General features: G+C 36.6%; 1 protein-coding gene across 1 annotated transcript in view; it reads right to left on the reverse strand.

Annotated features, from left to right (window-relative positions):
- Positions 1-21674, reverse strand: part of grm6a (glutamate receptor, metabotropic 6a) — a 67305-nt gene that overhangs the window by 39349 nt on the left and 6282 nt on the right. Inside the window, exon 2 of the mRNA XM_052094377.1 lies at positions 15499-16104. Within this exon, the coding sequence (XP_051950337.1) occupies positions 15499-16056 (558 nt within the window). The 5' untranslated portion in view covers positions 16057-16104. The remainder of the gene's footprint in view (positions 1-15498; positions 16105-21674) is intronic.

Here is a 21674-nt window from a genome sequence, read left to right on the forward strand (position 1 = left end):
AACTCCCAGATGTACTCCTTGCCAAAGGCATATATATGAATCATTGGTTAAGGCCTACGGCCACAGTTTTCTTGATTAATTAGCACAGAGCAATTCATTAGAAGCTTTGAGCCAAGGCGGCTGCTCACCAGACAAATAATTGATAAAGAATAAATTAATCAACCAAAAAAAAAATGTTTCCTTACATATTAATCTTGAACCAAAATCTTGTGAAATGTACAAAAAAATGTTTTATATAATTTAAACTCATTGTTAGTGAGGCCTTAATTGCTTTAAATAGCATGAAATGAAAGTATAGATAAAACTCTAAAATATGATTATGTCACATAGTATTATGTGTGGACAATGTTTTTGTATATCATAAGGAAGTATGTTTGTCCCCTGTATACACCTTATTAGTTGTCCTTGCTAATGCACAGTTTACTATTGCTCAAACTTATGGTTAAAGTTGGCATAAAATCAAAATGTATCCTTATTTATTTTCTTGCATGCATGTTAATGGTCTTATAGTGAAGGATTCATCCATGCATATATTTATTTTAATACTTTTTTGTTTACCTTGTTAACTTTAATTACAATTTTATAAATTGCTATTCTGCTAATATGACAGACTCTTCTCTGCTGACATATGTGAGACCATAGATAAAGAGGTGTATTTTTGGCTGTTCCCGAAACCCTGTTCAGTTTCCCAAAAATGTAATTTTAGAGCAAAAATGCTACTTCTGAATTTATCCTTGTTTATGTGAACACAATTACTTTTTGGTTCCAATAGGAAGATCTCAAAGGTTGCTCGTGCAACATGCTATCAGTCGAGCTAGAATGATGCAAAAATGACTGATGGGAGATGGTGCTTGTCAGTAATTCAGCAGAATGGGGTTGATTTCAGGGTACATGAACATTCATAAGTATGTAACGATACACAAATTTCACTATACATTTACATTTCTGCATTTGGAAGACGCTTTTATCCAAAGTGACTTACAGTGCAATTATTACAGGGACAATCCCCCCAGAACAACCTGGAGTTAAGTGCCTTGCTCAAGGACACAATGGTGGTGGCTGTGCGGATCGAACCAGCGACCTTCTGATTACATGATTACCAGTTATGTGCTTTAGACCACTACACCACCACCACCCCGATATGATATGATGCATAGCCTCATGATACAAAAGATATGAGCACGCACAAATGTTTCGCTTAAATGTATTCAAGGATTCTACAAAAAGGTGTCTGACATTGGCAACAAAAACCAGAGCTCTAAGTAACTAATAACTCACAATTTTCATGTTTTACTTGAGAAATAAGTTTGTCTACCCTCTGTTCATTGATATTTGAATAGCACTTTTCACAATACATACAGTTTCAAAGCAGCTTTATAGAAAATCATGCCTTGTTGTCTGAATGCCCCTTGTGAACAAGCTGAAGTGACTGTAGCAAGGAAAAATCTGCTTTCAATGTTATTTAGTGGTGGAAAAAAACTTGAGAGGAACCTGACCTCTGGTTTTATTGACCGATTTGCACGGTGATGTCTGCATAAATAAAACGACATGTTTGATGAACTGTAGCACCAGGACGACACCATTGTTTGGCAAATTCGACAAGCTGTACCACAACAGTACAGTCTACTTGCCGTTTGGCATCGATCTTCTCGTCTATGGGCTGTAAGTGTATTGCTCTGTTTTCCTGTGAGTGATCAACGCCGCCTCTCTGAGGAGGAGATTGTTCCGCAGCTCTCAATATCGCACGGTTTTAATTACACTATAATGTGTTTCTTTCTGTATCGTATGATACAGATGGTATTGTATAGTGAGTGTTTTATTGTATGATGCAATACGATACAGTATTTCTTTACAGCCCTAATTCGAAAGCAACATGTCATTTTCCCATGTAATCATGTTGTAGGATTAGTAAAGCAAATAATGCAAGGAAGATATTTCACTCAAATCTATCTTCCTATAAGTTAGAGAGACCAATGCACTTCACACAGAAGTGAAAACTGTAGCGCAAACTGACAGATAATGTGTCAAAATGCATAATAAAAGCCACTGACACAAGAGCGTTCACATAAAAGCATTCTCTCAAGTTCAACGATAAATAGCCACAATTTTTGCACTTAAATTAAAAGCTACAGACATTAGTGCAATTACTGGCCATTTACCTTACAATAACGGCAATTAGAAAAAACTCTGATGGTCAAATTACCTGTGGAAGCTCAAGATCTTTGGAACAGCAAATGTCCTGATTATTTATTCACAAAGAAACTGGGAATCTTTAATCAAAATAAAATACCTCCTTTGACCCTTTGCATTTTTACATGGCCAATTCTCATGAACATCGTAAAGTGATTTCAGTCATCAATAAGCTCTGGCTGTCAAACCTTTGTCATGGCAATTTGAAAAGACTTTCTCTTTCTTGCACTTTCTTTATCACTTTCTAATACAGACTCAAAAGTTTGTTTAATTCTGCATCTAAAAGCTGACTGATGTGCTTCCTAGAGCTCCTGACTTGCTTTAATGGCTCACGGTGAAGAAAGTGTTATTAAGTCATTAATCTACACAAGTACTGTATGTGAACCATAGTCATTGCTGTACCCTATTTACCTGGCTTTCACCTCATCCCCTCTAAAAATCTGTAATAATGTCCTACTCTTGAGTTTTTATTGTTTCCACCATGCAAAAATGACTCGTTTTGAAACCAGCCCCTTAGTGATGTAGGAAAGGGATGTTCATTTGCATATCCCCACCTCCACAACATACATAATCGTCGCGGTGAACTGATAGAGTGGCTGAGATACTTTGAAGGCTATTGTTACTGTATTTTGCTATTAAGCAACGAAAAGGTTGAGATGTCAAGCAAGGTCCTCAGACATTGTTGTGTTCCTGGTTGTGTAAAATCTGCATCTCTGCATAGCCTTCTAAAGCACTTTAAAGAAGTTAGCCAATCATAACACAGTGGTCGTGTATATTAAATATTTAAAGGATTAGTTCACCCAAAAATGAAAATTCTCTCATGATTTACTCGCCTTTAAGCCATCCCAGATGTGTACATCTTTCCTTCTTCAGCAGAACTGAAATGAAGATTTTTATAAGCACATTTCAGCTCTGTATGTCCATACAATGCCAGTGAATGGGTGCCATCAGGCTGCTGGCTGTTTGATGGTCCAAAAAGCATATTCAGGCAGCATAAAAGTAATCTACACGACTCCAGTTGATCAATTAATGTCTTTTGAAGGAAATCGATAGGTTTGTTTAAGAAATTGATTACGAATAAATCAATAATTAAAACATTATTAACTTTAAATTGTTACTTCCCTCCAGTACTATGATGCTGTTTGAAATTACCTAACTCTCACGTGACCTTTCTTTTCTCTGTTGTAAACAAAGCATGTGCTTCCGACTTCTCATGTGAACGCGCCATCATGCTTACATCACCCGACAGCTCCGTAATGCGGCGACTGCTAGCAGGAAGCGTTTTTTAAACGTTAATAAAGTTTTAATTATCTATTTATCTTTTAACACAAACCTATCGATTTGCTTCAGAAGACATTCATTGATCGACTGGATTCTTGTGGATTAATTATATGCTGCCTAAATATGCCTTTTGGACCATCAAACAGACAGCAGCCTGATGGCACCCATTCACTTGCATTGTATGGAAATACAGAGTTGAAACGTGCTTTTAAAAATCTTCATTTCGGTTCTGCTGAAAAAGGAAAGTCAAACCATAAAGGCAACAGCACAGAAAGCTGAGCGTTTCAGACAGTGGGACAGAGACAGTGTAGAAAAGGTCATTTAATACTATATTATGACTGTTTTTAGGAGTTTGGGTTAGGGTTAGGGTGTAGGGTTAATAAATGATGCATTCCTTTTGACTGTACTGCATCATTTACAACTAAAAATACAACTCACTTTTGGTGCCACTTTGTGGACTTCTCACAAGGAGGTCACACTTGACTGATACGTTTAACAAAACTTACAGTTTTGGCCACTGTGGGCAGCATTTCGGTAACTACAGATCGATTAAAGCAAATAAAACCTTCAAACTACTGTCATCAAATTCACGGTGTGATCAGTCTGTTTGTTTTAAGTATGTACAATGGGACTGCACTATTGGAATTTATTGGCTAAATGTAATGTTACAGAGCAGGCAGGACAGGCTGAAGACAGGACGAGACAAAAATGTGCGAGAACCCAAGTGCAGTTTTATTTAGAGTGCTGGTATCTAAAAGTGAATTCAAAACGAAGGACTTAACTTGACTGTTACAATCAATATTACACCAATTCAATACTGAACCAAGGACAATGGCAAACATGAGGGCTTAAATACACAGACTTGGGTTTACAAGCTAACAAAACAACCAATGACAAGCCTGCATTTATAACAAGATAATGAGACTAATAAACATGAACCAATGAAAAGATAAGACTAGCAAACCAAGAACCAATAAAAACAAAACATATGAAGCAATATGGTCACACGACTAATCACTTTAGGGGAACAGGAAATCACATGACAAAGACACATGACCAGACAATTTCTAAATAAAAGGCATGAATACATTATAGTGACATTGAAGATTCGCATGAGTTTGTGTACATGTGTAGAGTACGTTTCTAGCCTAAGCCAGAACATCCCAAATCTTTTCAATTTTAGCAAAACCACAAACTCACAAGTTCTTTATTATATTTCAATGAGATTTGTAAAAATGCTGACTTTAAATAGTTTGTGTTGGGTTTTAGACAGATTTGTTTTTTAATTGCCTCTCCATGGTGTCCAGGAATAAACGTTTAATATTAATGATGTTCGGATTTTGAACCGCAGGTCCTCTTAAAAACATTTCCTTGCTTGGTTCAGCTCATTAGCCAAGAGATTCAGAGAAACCGACTTTAAATTATCTATAAAAAAGATGTCTCTTCCACATATGAGCTAGAGTGACTGTAACTTTTCTATCATTCTTTTATGCCATTTGATCTTTTTGGTGAAAGGCAATAAAAGAGTAACATCTCAGTAATCAAACAGTAACATCTCAGTATGCCTCATAAAACTAGGAGTCAGATAGGATTATCTACAAAGTTTTATACCACATAAAGACTAGAAGTTAAAAAATTAAGCACCTGCAACTGTTTCATGAACCTCAGCTCTAAGTCATATCATTAAAAAAACATGTTGTTTGCTACCGGATCCCATCCAACCAGAGCAACAACAGAGATTATGCAACTGCTAACCTGCTAAAGTGCTCATTTTTACCACAGTTCATGCAGCCTGTGTTTTTTTTTTTTTTTGGTCACTGCAGTTCGTAATTCCCATAATTCATTGTGTTATTTCATTGTTTTGATTACTTGACTATTATTACAAAATGTGGAAATATCAACTAATAAGTACAGGCAGGGATGTCCAAACTAAAAACTAGCTCAGCTATTTTCACAATATAGTTTTTCCAGCAACTTGTGACATTTTCTAACGGGTAGCGGTGTAGCTTCACAAAATACTACATCATTCAAAATTAATTGTGAACGCAGCCATAGAGCTGAGGAGGTAATAAAATGTGCTTACCTTTAATTTAGTGCTCGAAAATCTAAATAATTTTAAACTGATGTAATTTCTGAGGCACTAGCGCCACCAAACGGAATTGCAAAATTAACATTGTTTTAAAGCAGCTTTCTGAATACGTCCCCGTCTGCCACTGATCAAACAAACAGATAGTCCCACCCCCAATTCACGCCATTGGTCGAGTCAATGTTATTGCGTCAGTATAGGTGGATCGCTCAAAACAAACAGATGAATTTTCATAGAGCCACAGAGATACAGTGTTTACAATTTTCAAGAAAATGAACCTATGCATGGCTTACTCATACTTTATTTGTCTCTGCACACTAAGCTGGGATAGGAGAAAGTATTTTAACACTGAAAACGTTACATTCTTTAGTTCACACAAAAATGAAAATTCAAACATGCCTGAAGAGTTTGAAGTCAAAGAATTTATGGATTTATATGCCCAGCCTTATTACATTTTTACATTACGTTTTTGGGCCAGTGCCAGTTCACAGTGGACAGCGTTACCATGTGATTCCGAAAATAGAAAACAATCAATCGATAGCATTTTCCATCGCGCATCACTGATTAACATAGAAAATATAAATTTTATCACATGTAGTTTGCCATCAGGTCAGGACCTGGTGTGACTGTGGCTGCCTGTAGCCTCCTCTATGTTTGTGTTTGATTTCCGAGTACTCCGTTAAAAAAATTAAGGCTGGGCATAGAAATGTATCAATTCTTCAACTATAAACTCTTCAGAGATGTTTAGTAAGTTCTGTTCTCTGTTTTGTGTGCAGCTGTGTTGTGTTCTGTTGTCACTATTGCTGTGGCAGACCTGTTTTTAGATAAACAAAACGTTTTCGCTTGAATGCCCCAATGTCGTAAGGGTGCTGCGTGAACTGTTGCTCTCGTGCCCTATCATGAACGTGCATAGATCAACATTAAGTGAATATTTTCAATGAATAATACGCTAGATTTTGGTTTGTTTCTCACCAAACCTTATAGTATGCTTTCATAACAATCATGAGTCTCATGGAATTATTTATTAGACTTCTGAATTAAATTTTTGCGTTCTTTTGAAGCTTTAAGAGGTGCTTACCATAAACTGACATTGAATGCCTCACAAAAAATGTTCACAATTTCTCCCTTTGCTTTAAGAAAAAGAAAGAAAGTCCTATAGGGTTCTTACAACACTGGGGTGAGTAAACAATGACTGGATGAACTTTCCATTTAAGCCTTAAGTGAATCGAATTCTTTGTGTTTAACTGTTGTTAAGCCAATATTTAAATGTAACCATAATTTTATTTATAACTACAAAGTGATATTATTTTATTCTACAATCAGAACATCTTTAATAAGTAAATAATATCATCTGATTGTTATCAGTTAAAAATATTTTCTTCAAGTAGCTTCAATGTAGTTAGTTTTATTAGTTTATATTTGGTATTAATTAATATTTTCAATTCAATGTTGTCACACTCATTATTTTAATTGGGCAATCAGAACTTCTGATTGCTTAAGTAAATAATATCATTAATATAACATTTATAATATAACAATTAAACATACATTCTTTTTGGAATAGTTTCAATACTTGATTGGAGTCCACCTGTGGTAAATTCAGTTGATTGGACATGATTTGGAAAGGCACACACACCTGTCTATATAAGGTCCCACAGTTAACAGTGCATGTCAGAGCACAAACCAAACCAAGCCATGAAGTCCACGGAATTGTCTGTAGACCTCCGAGACAGGATTGTATCGAGGCACAGATCTGGGGAAGGGTACAGAAACATTTCTGCAGCATTGAAGGTCCCAATGAGCACAGAGACATCCATCATCTGTAAATGGAAGATGTTTGGAACCACCAGGACTGTTCCTAGAGCTGGCCAGGGCCAAACTGTGCGATCGGGGGAGAAGGGCCTTAGTCAGGGAGGTGACCAAGAACCGATGGTCACTCTGACAGAGCTACAGCGTTTCTCTGTGGCGAGAGGAGAACCTTCCAGAAGAACAACCATCTCTGCAGCAGTCCACCAATCAGGCCTGTATGGTAGAGTGGCCAGACGGAAGCCACTCCTCAGTAAAAGGCACATGACAGCCCACCTGGAGTTTGCCAAAAGGCACCTGAAGGACTCTCAGACCATGAGAAACAAAATTCTCTGGTCTGATGAAACAAAGATTGAACTCTTTGGCCTGAATGTCAAGTGTCATGTCTGGAGGAAACCAGGCACCGCTCATCACCTGGCCAATACCATCCCTACAGTGAAGCATGGTGGTGGCAGCATTATGCTGTGGGGATGTGTTTCAGCGGCAGGAATTGGGGGACTAGTCAGGATCGAGGGAAAGATGAACGCAGCAATGTACAGAGACATCCTTGATGAAAACCTGCTGCAGGGCGCTCTGGACCTCAGACTGGGGTGAAGGTTCATCTTCAAACAGGACAATGATCCGAAGCACACAGCCAAGATAACAAAGGAGTGGCTACGGGACAACTCTGTGAATGTCCTTGAGTGGCCCAGCCAGAGCACAGACTTGAACCCGATTGAACATCTCTGGAGAGATCTGAAAATGGCTGTGCACCGACGCTTCCCATCCAACCTGATGGAGCTTGAGAGGTCCTGCAAAGGAGAATGGGAGAAACTGCCCAAAAATAGGTGTGCCAAGCTTGTAGCATCGTACTCAAAAAGTAATACATTTGCAAAGATTTCAAACAAACTTCATTCATGTTGTCATTATGGGGTATTGTTTTTAGAATTTAGAATTTAGAAAATAATGAATTTAATCCATTTTGGAATAAGGCTGTAACATAACAAAATCTGGAAAAAAGTGAAGCGCTGTGAATACTTTCCGGATGCAATGTATGTTTAGTTATTAGTAGCTTGTTGCTTGGAAAGTTACAGTTTCAAAGTAGCTTCACCAACACTGACTTCTCCATCAACAGAGAAGTGAATATATTTAGTGCTAGTAGAATATGCAAGTTGTGATGCAGCCACAGAATCATAATTTCTAAAATAAAGACTTGAATAAACAAAGAGCCATAAAGACCCATCGACAGGTGTTTGAACACCTCTTAATTATCTACTTCGTAAAAAATATCAGCAAAACAACAGCCTTTTCATATGCAAAACAAGGGCTAAATGAATATTTCGAGGCTGTTTGAAACTGTCCCAAGCATATTTAAACAACAAAAACACACAATTGGAAAGAGGTTGCCGTCGAACCTTTGTCTATGCTTCAGCGAGCAATCCGTAGAGTGGAATAATCACTCTCAGTGGTTCAGCACTCTTCATCGTACAAATGCAGATCTGTCTATTTCATGAAGATACACGGTGCTGGATCCACTGAACCTTTGCTATTGTTCCATGTCCATTCAGACTATATTCTACATGTGTTTAATTAGAGGTCGGCTACAGACAGCTGTCCCCACATTCAATGTCTATTGTTTAACACCTTTCTGTCATTTACAACAACACAATGGGATAACTTCCTGTGAAATTGAAATGCACTTCACGTTGTGTGTGTGTGTGTGTGTGTGTGTGTGTGTGTGTGTGTGTGTGTGAGCGTGTATTTATCAATTTGTGGGGACCAAATGTCCCCATAAGGATAGTAAAACCCGAAATTTTTGACCTTATGGGGACATTTTGTCGGTCCCCATGAGGAAAACAGCTTATAAATCATTCTAAATTATGTTTTTTGAAAATGTAAAAATGCAGAAAGTTTTCTGGTGAGGGTTAGGTTTAGGGGTAGGGTTAGGTTTAGGGGATAGAATATAAAGTTTGTACAGTATAAAAACCATTATGTCTATGGAAAGTCCCCATAAAACATGGAAACCAAACGTGTGTGTGTGTGTGTGTGTGTGTGTGTGTGTGTGTGTGTGTGTGTGTGTGTGTGTGTGTGTGTGTGTGTGTGTGTGTGTGTGCGCTTAAATGAAATAAAAACACAAGTATCTTTTGTAAGGGCGATTTTTCTGATTTGATCTGTATGACTGTATGATCTGAATTTCTGATTTTCATGTTCATTTGTTTCAAGCACCTTACAGGGACATTTGAAAATACACAAAGATGCCTTTGATATTTTCTCATAATACCAGGCCACTTATGCATGCCTAGTAGGAGTAAAGCACAAAAAAGATGCATTTGACATGGGTACAAATCAACTGAAGGGCTTAGCAATGGCCCTGTTAATGAGATTACAGAATTTCCATGACAACTGTGAACCGGAAATGCTGGATTTATGAACAATAAAGCCATGTTTTCTCCTCTTTTCTTTCTTTGATCTATCACAAATAAATTTGAAGGCCTTAAAAATGAGAATTTTATAGCTAAGGAGACTTGAAGATCTCAGTTTTATTTAAGAAACGTCATCTCTGATGTTTCTCTTAAAATTCCTTTGAAATATTAAAAATAAACATAAAAGCATCAGTTGCTGGAATACAGTACAATTATAGAGCACTAAAATGAATGTGGATAGCATAGCTTAGATCATTTGGACTTGCAAAAATTATGAGAAATGTTTGATTTCATATTACAATCTTAAGATATTTGATGGCAGACCCTGGGCAATCAAAGCATAGTTTTACACTTTGTTGATGTGAGACACATGCAATATCACTGGTGTCTTTTTCTCAACAGAAAAACCTAAGAAGTCAATCTAAGAAGTTTAATCTCACTGATGTCTAAAAGAAACAATTGAGATATTAAGAAGATATCATTTGGGATTGTTTTTTGCCATGGTCTTTCAACCATTTTTGTTTCATCGTAGCAGATCTATCATGACAAGGGATGTGCATGGTAACCGATAATATTAGGATAACCGCAAGGGTTCGTGAATGATTATTCATAGGGAGCCGGGACTCTGAAATCAAGAATGCTGAAAATAAAGTGTGCAGTGAGCTATGAGCCTAAACAGCACAATACATAGATTTTCAAATGAAAAATTCACTCACATTAAAGCGCAAAACAAAAAACTGTCACTGACTATAATACAGTATTCTTCACCAACAGAAAATCCAAAAGTTAAAGGAATAGTATTGTAATTCTGTCATCATTTACTCACTTTCATTTATGACTTTCTTTTATTTTTCTGAACACCAATAAAGATTTTTAGATGAATATCTCATCTCTGAAGGTCCATTCAATGCAAGTGAACAGTGGTCAGAAACGTGTAGCTCCAAAAAGCAAATAAATGCAGCATAAAAGTAATCCATATGACTCCAGTGGTTGAATCTATATCTTTATAAGTTATATGATAGGTGTGGGTGAGAAACAGATCAATATTTAAGTCCTCTATATTCTATAAATTCTCCTCCCTGACCAGTAGGGCAAAATGCACGAAGAATGTGAATTGCTAAAAACAAAAGAAGAATAATCTAAAAGTGGAGATTGATAGTAAAAAAAGTACTTTTTGCTTTTTGAGCTAAAATGTTCTGGTCACCATTCATTTGCACTGTATGGACCTTCAGAGCTGAGATATCTTTCTAAAAATCTTCAATTGTGTTCTGCAGAATAAAGAAAGTCATACACAACTGGGATGGCATGAGGGTGAGTAAATGATGAGAGAATTTCATTTTTGGGTAAACTAATCTTTAAAGTGCCAAACCTAATATGTGCTCAGCCCGGGCAGGTTCACATTTCCGTGAGGCAGTGAATGCTAGTAAAGTCATGTGCGTGGAGTTTCACTGATCCTAAAACCCCTCCTGCCCTGTTGTCTTGATCCATTAGGGCAGAATGAAATAAAAGCTTTATTAGTCTGCCACTCGGTCAGCTCTCATAAAATTAATTTCCCATTTCTCTACAAAAAAAGGGGGGGAAAGCCCTATACATGCACTCAGAACAATATGGCTGCTTCTCATTTCGCTCCAAACATAAGTACCATGTAGGAAGGGATTTGAGTCTTGTGGAACCAGAGGACATATGGAATGAGATAGCCCTTTCAAAGCATTTACACTGGGGAGCAAATCGTATAATTCACCACAGAGATTCCCAATTTTCCTCGTCCAATGCCAGCATGTTATGTTTTCTCACACGGTGAAGAGCAAAAATACTGCGCTATGTGACAGAGCCACCAAATACGGCCACTCTGGAGAAATTTGTAGCTGTTTCAGAATGAATAAAGAATAATTGTTGACTCTTTATTAACCCTCATGTTGTTCCAAACTACATGACTTTCTTTCTTCCATGGAACTGTTTAAAGACTGTACAGGCCACTCTTTTTCAAGCAATAACAATGAATTGGGACTGGAGCTTGAAAGCTTCACTGAGCGAGGAAACACATTTTAAGGTGCTTTGCTTCCTTTTAGAATCTCTTGAATCCTTTTGTGTTTCACAAAAGAAAGAGACATTAGTTTGGAACAACATGAGGATGAATTGGTGAACTTTCTTTTAAACTGTACTCTACTATTGTTTGCTAAAAAAGGAAAAAAATGGGGACTGCTTATTTGGTAGGGTTGTGGGTAAAATTCTGGTCACACATCAGAAAATAAATGGCTCTGGTTGCCAAAAATGCCTAGTTGAACCCATTCTGTGCCAAGCTTTTCAGTTCTCACCATGATTGCTCTGTGCTTCTGTTGTAGCAAACAAAAAACTTGAAGTGCATGAATCTGCTCTCTAATTTTAGTCCAAACTGAGTTTGATCCAACAACAATAGCTCTCACCAATGTTTCAGTCAAATTGGACAGTCTGAGTCACAAGTTCACTCATGCATATGCAAGATTTACATACATAAAATGATCAATCAGTGTTTAGCATGTATAATTATACTGAGATGCTAGAATAAAGCATTCTGAGCTCATATGATTCATGATCATTATGTGTCTGACAAGTAAACATAAAAAGTAGTTGAGGCAATATTGATAAAGTATGTTGAGTTAAAAGGAATGTTCTGGGTTCAGTACATGCTAAGCTCAATTGACAGTATTGAACTAAAAATTATTTCGTTTAATTAACCCTTTAAGTTCGGAATGGCCAGCCGGGATTGCAGAGAAAGGAATGATTATCAAAATATTAACAACTACAGTCGTGACCAATGCAAAATAGGTATTGTTTTAAAGTTTAGAAGCTGTATTTTACAATGCATATAGGCATTATGACCAATACTGAACTTCACAAAAAAATAAACAGAACCTAAAATAGCACATAGCATTACTTAGAGGAGGTGATTATCTTTAAAACGAGCCCACACACAACATAATCAGAGGCAAAGATCATTAGATAATCCACAATAAGCATTATGTGCACACATCTGGCTAAAAACTAGTTATTTTTGTAATGCTATGATTTTGATGGCTTTGTCAACCCAAAATGTTTTCTCAGTTACAGGTGGCATGACAGGGAACAAAACAAAGAAATAGATGAAAACATAAAAAGCTGTTTTTTTCAGAGCTACCTTATTTGCAACCTGAGATATTTAATGTCAGATCAGAAAAATAAGTAAAAAGTACATTTTTGGCTCAAGTTGTTTCTTAGACTGAGAGTCTCATCATTTTTCGTAATCAATATCATAAAAAAAAAAAGAGAGCGTTTTAAACCTTTCATTTTAGACATGCCACTGAAACAGGAAATCTTTAAAAACACCTTCAGAGCTTAAAGGGTTAAAAAATTAAATAAAAATGGTGGTAAGCACTTATTATGGAAGTGAATGGGAACAATCTGTAAATGCTAAAATACACATCGTTTGACAAGAATACCCGCAAGACATACACATTATACATGTTAACATGATGTTAGTGTAACCTTTCAGTGTAACGTTATATCCAATATTACAACTTTGTTGCGATGAGGACAAATGCCTGTTAACCTGTATGTGATTTTATTACATTAAATCATGTTGAAATGTATAATGTTTGTCTTGTGGCTATGTTTATGGACTGGACCCATTTAATTCCATTGTAAACACCTTACTGTAAATGACATTTTTTACATTTTTGGGTGAACTATCCCTTTAATTAAATTTAAACAGCTGAGGGGTTTCAAGCTCTAGGTATTTGAATGAGGATCACTAAAATTGATCACTGTTCAGCGTGGCTATCACCATGAATATGGTATGAGATTTTCCCACACTATGGAACGCATCAAAGGATATTAACATTTTGAAATGCAGATAAAACATTTGTCACAACATGTAGCGCTTTGTGCCACCTGCTGTAGTCCAGTTTCAAGTTCTCAAAGACTTCTTATTTAAATTCCACACCATCATTAGACAAACTTAGCCTTGATATTTAATGACTGCAGCACAAATCTTCAAAAACTAGCACAGCATTATCATTTAACGATTGAACGTTTGTTTAGTAAAGTACTTCACAGAAGGAAAACAGAGAGCTGTAGGGAATCAAATTAAGCCTAAGCATTGCTGGATTTAAGACAAAACAGGGCTCAAAGGCCTAGGATCGCAGAAAGTCAATGGCAGATAGCTTGATTAGTTGCTCCCTCTAAATCTTCCTTGTCAGTTAGCTTCGGGCCCTGGCCTGCAAGCATCAAGATGCTGTCAAGTGTTCATTTTGAAACCGATTGCCTGGTATGGTGGGGCAGATGCACAGTAAGGGGATAAAAAATGTAGGGTCAATGTGAACCCCATACAGAAATTCCCTCAGGTGTTATAGCAGAGTAACAGGTCTAGTTCATTAAATGAACAACGGACATGTTATATTAACAACTGACAACCAAAAAGTGTCCAAATCCCATGTTCATATTAAATAGTATATCTACTGTTATTCATTTTAAACAACAACAACAACAAAAAAAGTGTGTTTGTGCTATGTTTCCTTAAAGGAATATTCAGAGTTCAATGCAAGTTTAGCTCAGTCAGCAGCATTTGTGGCATAATATTGAGTACAACAACAACAACAACAAAAAATGTCTTTAAAAAAAAGTTACAATTTAAGTTGCAGTGAGGCACTTACAATGGAAGTGAATGGGGACAATTTTTGGAGGGTTTAAAGGCAGAAATGTGAAGCTTATAATTATATAAAACTCATGTATTAATAGAAATGAAAAGTTGTTTAAAGCATTGTTTTTGATACAGATTTGGGATGTGGGATTTACGGTTTAAGTCATGGTAATGAAATTGTACATAGAAAAGGTTAATAAACAATTTTATCACATTAAAATCATGTTAACACACATATTGCTTATGTCTTGTGGCTATAGTTTTGAAATAATGAGTATTATAACATTTACGGACTGGCCACATTCACTTATGTGCCTCAATGTAATCCAGATTTTGGCTTTTTTTTTTTTTATAAGAAAAGGATGACCAAGTCGAAATAATTTATGAGGCAATCATCATTATGCCACAAATGCTGTCAATTCGAAATATTGCTTTGAAAAATAAATCCCACCTAGTGTAACATGTTATTTTATCCACGCAATGACATTCACACTTTTGTAAATGTAGCTTAATTCGAGATTTCTAGTAGGATATCTCAGCTCTATAGGTCCATAAAAGGCAAATGAATGGTGATCAGACCTTTGAAGCTCCAAAACGCACATAAAGGAAGCATAAAAGTAATCCATAAAACTCCAGTGGTTTAATCCATGTCTTCTGAAGTTTTCTGATTCCTTTGGGTAAGAACGGACCAAAATTTAACTTCTTTTTCACTGTACACTTTGCCACTGCAGTCTCTAGACACGATCATGATTTCAAGCTTGATTACACTTCCTGGTGCTTTAGGAAGTGTAATCGAGTTTGAAATCATGATCGTACCTACAGACTGCAGTGGCAAAGTGTACAGTGAAAAAGAAGTTAAATTTTGGTCCGTTCTTACCCAAAAACAAATGGATCGCTGGATTCAACACAAGAAAGAAAGTCATACACATCTTAGATGGCATGAGGGTGAGTAAATTATGAGAGAAGTAAACTTTTTGGGTGAACCATCTCTTTAAGTGGACAAATACTTTCTGGTGCCGCTGTATTTACATACTGCATATATAATCACTCATTAACATGCATTTAAAATGTGTTCTTACCTCAAACAATCGCAGCACATTGGCGACCATGATGGACACCGAACTGCCCGACGCCCCGATCACGCCCACCACACGCTCAGGCTTGCGTATTATTGGCTGTTCCCCATTAGAGCAGCGGATGTCGGATGTGTCTTTCTGAATGAGAGCCTGGACAAAAGTCAGAGACTGCTCCAGAGCGTAAGTGTCCCTGGAACACGTGTCAAGAATCCGGGCCCCAAGAGTGATGTTGGGTAGCAGTTCTGGGTCACTGTTAATCTGGTCAAGGGCATACAGCATAGCCTCCAAACGGTGGATTCCTTTCTCCTTTTTTATTTCTCCACACGCGACCCCTGCGGGGCCCCTGGCATGGACTGGAAAAAGGCCCCCCAAGGTGATGTCCCCAGAAATTTTGATGGAATGTGGGTGTGAGTGTTGGTGAGCAAAGATACATGGGTTTAGCCACACCCACAGCATCCATAGAATGTGTGGCCATGTGGCTGAGTGACAGCTGCTCCAACCAAAAGTCCAAATCATTCTGAACTGATGGTCCAATGACAATGGAGGAGGGTGTGATGTCATAATTACCACGTCACAAACACTCAAGTGTTCATCCACTATCTGAGAAACCTGGAAGAGATAAAAAAAAGAAAAGAAAAGAAAATGTACTGCGGTGACTACTCAAATGGGTGCAATTATTAGTGTTATTAGTGATTTGTTAATGGTCATATTTACGATTCAGTCTTTCAAAAGTCCTAAAACAAAATGTTGAACTAAGGTGCATAACTGGTCCTGCACCATGTGTGGTTTGGACCATGTGGCTATTACGTTTATAAGTGATCAGACCTACAATTTTCACCTGTCAAGGGATGAAACAGGCAAAGATAATAATAATCCCACAGATTTGAAGGTGAGACCCGAGCCATACCTAGGGATCAGAAACTTGGGGGTGAGATCTTTTGGCAGTAATTAACTACCTAGCAAACACCTAGAACACCCAACCACACAACAACCAGATACAGCGTAATTGGGTCATATATATATATATATATATACTGTATATACTTAATGACTTTAAAAATGTAATGTGATATAACCATCAATAAAAAGCTATTAAAAAATGTCCTTGCACCTTGAATACATGAGAGTGCACACAACTTCATCTTTAATTTTCAAACATGTTTTTCCAGATATCTAAATATATCAAAATATCTTATACATTTTTTTTACATTTCACCCACAGTCATGAAGGCCTAAAGTCTCTGTTTTATTTATTTATTTATTTATTGTCACTTGACAGCTAAATTGCAACCTATATGTTGGCTATAATCAGATTACTTTGATTTAACAGACAAAAGCTTTTCAAATATGAATAATATTGCAATCTGCATGTTGTTTACACCAACTGACATTGATTTAACAGACAAACATTTTACAAAACTGTCTAACTGCTTAATAAAAATAATTAAAGATTATTCTGCATTACTCATGCCAATGCCAACATTTATTTTTTTTCAAAAATTTCAGCATTTAGATTTAGATTTTTTTTACCATCTCTGGTCGGTTACAACACATGACATGTTTCACTTTAAGCCCCAGATAAAAAATATTTTAAAAAGTCCTTGAACTCAGCAATTGCAAACATTTCCATCATAGTAGAGGTGTATTCATGAAATAGTTTTACATTTTTTATGTATTTTTGTATAACTTATGTAACAGAAAAAATAACCATTTCATCACTGACCAAAAACACCTTAGCAACAACATAGCAACACCTGCCATTAAAGTGGTGAGTTTACACAGGCAAGCACCACTCACATTTTATTCAGAAATCAAATTATTTGATAGTCATCCTATTTCAATGAAACTGTAAAGCATGCTGCAATTTCCTTGCAAAACCTGATAGCAAATGACTCATTTATGCTTCCTTGTTCATTAATTGTTTATGACAATAATTGTACAAAGAAACTACAAATTTCTAAATCATTATTTCTTCTCAACTACCGGTACATATCTATTGTGCATAATACATCATAAAGAATTCCAAAAACAATTTGCTTGAAAGAATACAGGTTTCACTCTCAGGGTGTTTGCCGGGAGCGGAGCTGCATTCAGTTGGAGTGAATGGAGAGTTCAATGAGCTGATGTGTGCTGAAGCTCCAGGGAATGAAGAGGAACTGCTCTGATATTGTAAGACCAGCTGTGGAATGAACGCCTCTCAAAAGATACAAGGGTCAGAGGATAGACTGAATTTGTTCAGAGAACAGTGAGAGTACAAAAGAGAGAGCAAAATGAGAAGCAAGTGTGGCTAGTAGCTAAAACTCTAATTCAAGAAAAGTTCACATTGATGTTTGGGGTGCAAAATAACGCTTTGTTCAGTGGTATGATTATGGCATTGAGAGAAATGTATGGGCAGTGATAGGGACCTTTCACGGCGAATGCGTTTTTGTGTCCATTTTCACTGTTTTTCAATTATGTTTCTATGTAAAAACGTTTTTTGCCATCTGCGCGTACCCTTTTACAAATAAGTAGCGGTGTAGCACAACAAATGGTTTGCTGTGGTTTGATATGTAGCATGATGCACGTGATTCCGTGTTTTTCTGAGTGTTATACTTCCATTGTTTTGTTGAATTTGTTACGCTCCACTTCACAAAACTAGTGTTTTGTTCATGAACAAATCAGCATTTTAATGATATGATGATTATCTCTAAGAAACTAATCATTCTAGTTAACTTCAACTGTTTTGGTAATGAACGATTCGGTGTTTAACGAATCAGTTGAATCATTGTTGACTCACTCATAGCATATAAAAGACATTCATTTGGCTGCACATTTTGCAATGGAGATGTAAATTAAATTTTTTAGTGAATGGATTAAAACGATATTTAACTTACTAGGTTAAAATTTCCATAAAACACAATAATATGTGTCCTTCTTGACAGGTGTCCAAGTTCTACACACCAAGATTTTTAAAATCATCTTCTTGACTTATTATTTATAACTGAAAGCATCTTGCTAAATTAAACATGCAGTGTAGTGAGGTCATGTGAAACAATGTGGCATACAACCGATTCAAATGTTTATTGTTGGATTATGCATACTGTTTTAGTATTAATAGAACAGAAAATAGTACACACTGTACATGCAGTAAGCAGTGAGCAGCTAGTGAGGAAGTATTTCATTTCATGCATTGCCATGGTGCATGTTCAAAAGAAGTAGAATGAATCATTTGGGCTGCATCTTACAAAACCTCTTAGTAGAGAAGTTTTACATTTTTACATAATTTTACACTCTAAAACATGTTACTGTACCAGTAACAACATAACAGTTGCAATGTGTTGGTGTTTACTTGCGACTATAGATATGGAATAAATGCCTCAGTCCACTGAATTCTGCAAGTTCCTTATGTGCAGCCTTTATTGCATTTACAATAAGAACTGGAAAGTGAATTTGGTCGAAAAATCTAATCTAAACCGTTCACATCACTCCCTCCCTGCCAAAGGCCTTCCCTTTAAATTAATTTGGCAATCAGATTGAATATCAAGTGTGAAGAAATATATCTCCCTTACTGTATCAACAATATTTCCATATATATTAGCTCATGGAGTACTGTATGCATGTGAGTGTGTATGTGTATTTACAAGCTCTGTAAAATGTCACAAGCCATTGCTTAAGAAAATTAAAGATATATTTAATATTGCAAACTAATTGTTTTGAAAGAGGTGGTGTAATTTGATTCTGAGCAGGCAGTAAAGTAGCAGAGGAAAAGCTTTGGGCAGTAATCAGAGGAGACAAGCTCTCCCTGGCACTCTCTCTGGTAAATATCATTTTCGTGGTGATAAAACATCATTTGAAGCTGTTAAACATAATGGGATGCTTCAATAATCCATGGTGGCATCCAGTCATCACAGTAATCACGGTTTGTGCAGGGCTGCGTGTGGATGGTTCTTATAGGGCATCGGACAAAGGCAGCACATGCAGTAATGTGACTTCAAAATAAAGCCAAACACCTGCTTGTGATGTATTGTGAATGATAAAAATATATATAAAATATATATAAAGCTATATAAAGCTTAATTTGGTAAATATTAAAAAATAAAGTATTATAATGGAGCCAAGTCTCCTTCATTTCAAAATAAGAGTCTTGAGTTTGAGACTTGTTTAGTGTTAAAAGTCCTAGGTTGTGCACCCAATCTTTTAATTGGGATTTTGGTTGAAAATAAACTAAATCTGGGATCGAATTCATTTTGTACACTGGCCTCTTTGTCTGTGCTAACTAAGATAATGTTGTAACATTCTATGAATCGACTTTAAAATCAATCGGTCAATTAATCATTATCCGCCTCATCCCCCATCTTAACAATCAGTACGGGGAAAATCCACTATCGGTCGATCTCTAATGTATATTGCTAAAATCAGTTGACTTCAGCAACATTCTGGTTCAGAACACACGTTTCTTTTGATATCTTGATTACAAAAAGGCCCCTGAAAACGATTCACATAATTATGCATCTACAATGCTAGGAATCCTGGCAACATAAACAGTTTTGTCTGGCTTCTGGGTACGTGTGAGCTAAATTCTTTTGGGTAAAATGTCCACAGAGGGGCGTCAAATGTGAGTTGTAAAATGAGTTTTCACCTGTCACTCTTAGAAAAAAAATATCTTTTGGGTTCTATATAGAACTGTAGTGTTCTTTACTCAGAACCTTTTTTTGGCATAAATTTGGAGCTATTTACAAAGATTTACAGAAAAATTACACAAATATTGCACAAACCGATGATCAAATCAAATGTCCTTTCTTTTTTATAAGACAGGTTTATCTTAATTCTAAAAAATGTTGTTTATCATGAACAGTAAAAAACTTGAGTGTGTAGCATTGTTGTTTCCCCTCTTGTCTACACAGTGCAAAGGCGCATTTAAGCCGTGCACTCGCAGACGCGCAACTCGCTAGTGATCAAAACTGGCAAGAGTCTTATTTCAGATTTTAATGGTCACCGAAAATTGGTTGAGCTGAAAGCTTGAGGGCGACATTACCCAGGCAAATAAGAGAAATAAATAAATGTGTTAATTGTATGCAATATTTATTTATTTTGACCTAACTCCTTGTTATTTATGACTTACACGTTTATTTCAGCAAGCATAAACAATAAATGTTTCATAACAAAACTGTTTCGTCCATGCCTGCGATATTCTCTGCCAGGAGGTTAGTAATTTCACAATTGAATCACTAAAATATCTGTTGTGGATTGACTAGTAATCCTGATACCAGGTTATGTTATCATTTTATTTTATTTGCATCTAGAAACAAGGGGCATAGCCAGATAATTACTTTTGGGTGGGCCTCACTAAAAATGGATGGGCCCCAGTTTTTGCACCAATATTTTTTATTTTTTTTATCTTTAACAACAGAGAAGCAGCATATTCAAACAGTTCTTTCACACTCTCAGATATCAGAATTTATGCATTTTAAACTACTTTAGAAATATATATTTGAAGTCAGAGAATAAGCTCTCATATTCTGGGTGGGCCTGGGTCTAATTTGGGTGGGCCCAGGCACAAGTTTCCAGGAGCACATTTTCAGCATTGAATTAAGACAACTGCTCTGATATAAAGAGATGAATCAAGCACTATTCATATGAATATGTCAAATGTCAAAAGTCAAATAGAGGAAGTGATGGAATATAGAACCTTTTCACCTGGCTCAAAGAACTCTTAAAAAGGGTTCCAAATATGAAGCGAGCGATAGAACCCTTTATATGGAACCTTTTCTTCTAAGAGTGCCGGCTGTAGACTTTAGTGGAGTAAATATTTTATTTTAGTGGGAAAAACTGCAAACTCCAAATCGTGCTTGACAATAGCTGGGTTACCATTGCAATGTTTCGCATTTTTAAGAGGATTCGACTAAAGAAAATACAGATCATGCACATTATCTTGATGAAGCAGCTGAATGACTTCCTTGCTTTGGGAAGAGTTGTATTTGCAGAATTGGAGCTATTGTACCTCGTTTTATTTTAATTTAATTTTTTCTCCCCAATTTGGAATGCCCAATTGCCAATGCACTCCAAGTCCTCGTGGTGGCATAGTGACACGTCTCAATCCGGGTGGTGGAGGATGAATCTCAGTTGCCTCCGCATCTGAGACCGTCAACCTGTGCATCTTATCACATGGCTTGTTGAACACGTTACCGCAGAGACACCGG

The sequence above is a fragment of the Xyrauchen texanus genome, chromosome 27 (assembly GCF_025860055.1).
Source record: "Xyrauchen texanus isolate HMW12.3.18 chromosome 27, RBS_HiC_50CHRs, whole genome shotgun sequence".
NCBI classification, from domain to species: domain Eukaryota; kingdom Metazoa; phylum Chordata; class Actinopteri; order Cypriniformes; family Catostomidae; genus Xyrauchen; species Xyrauchen texanus.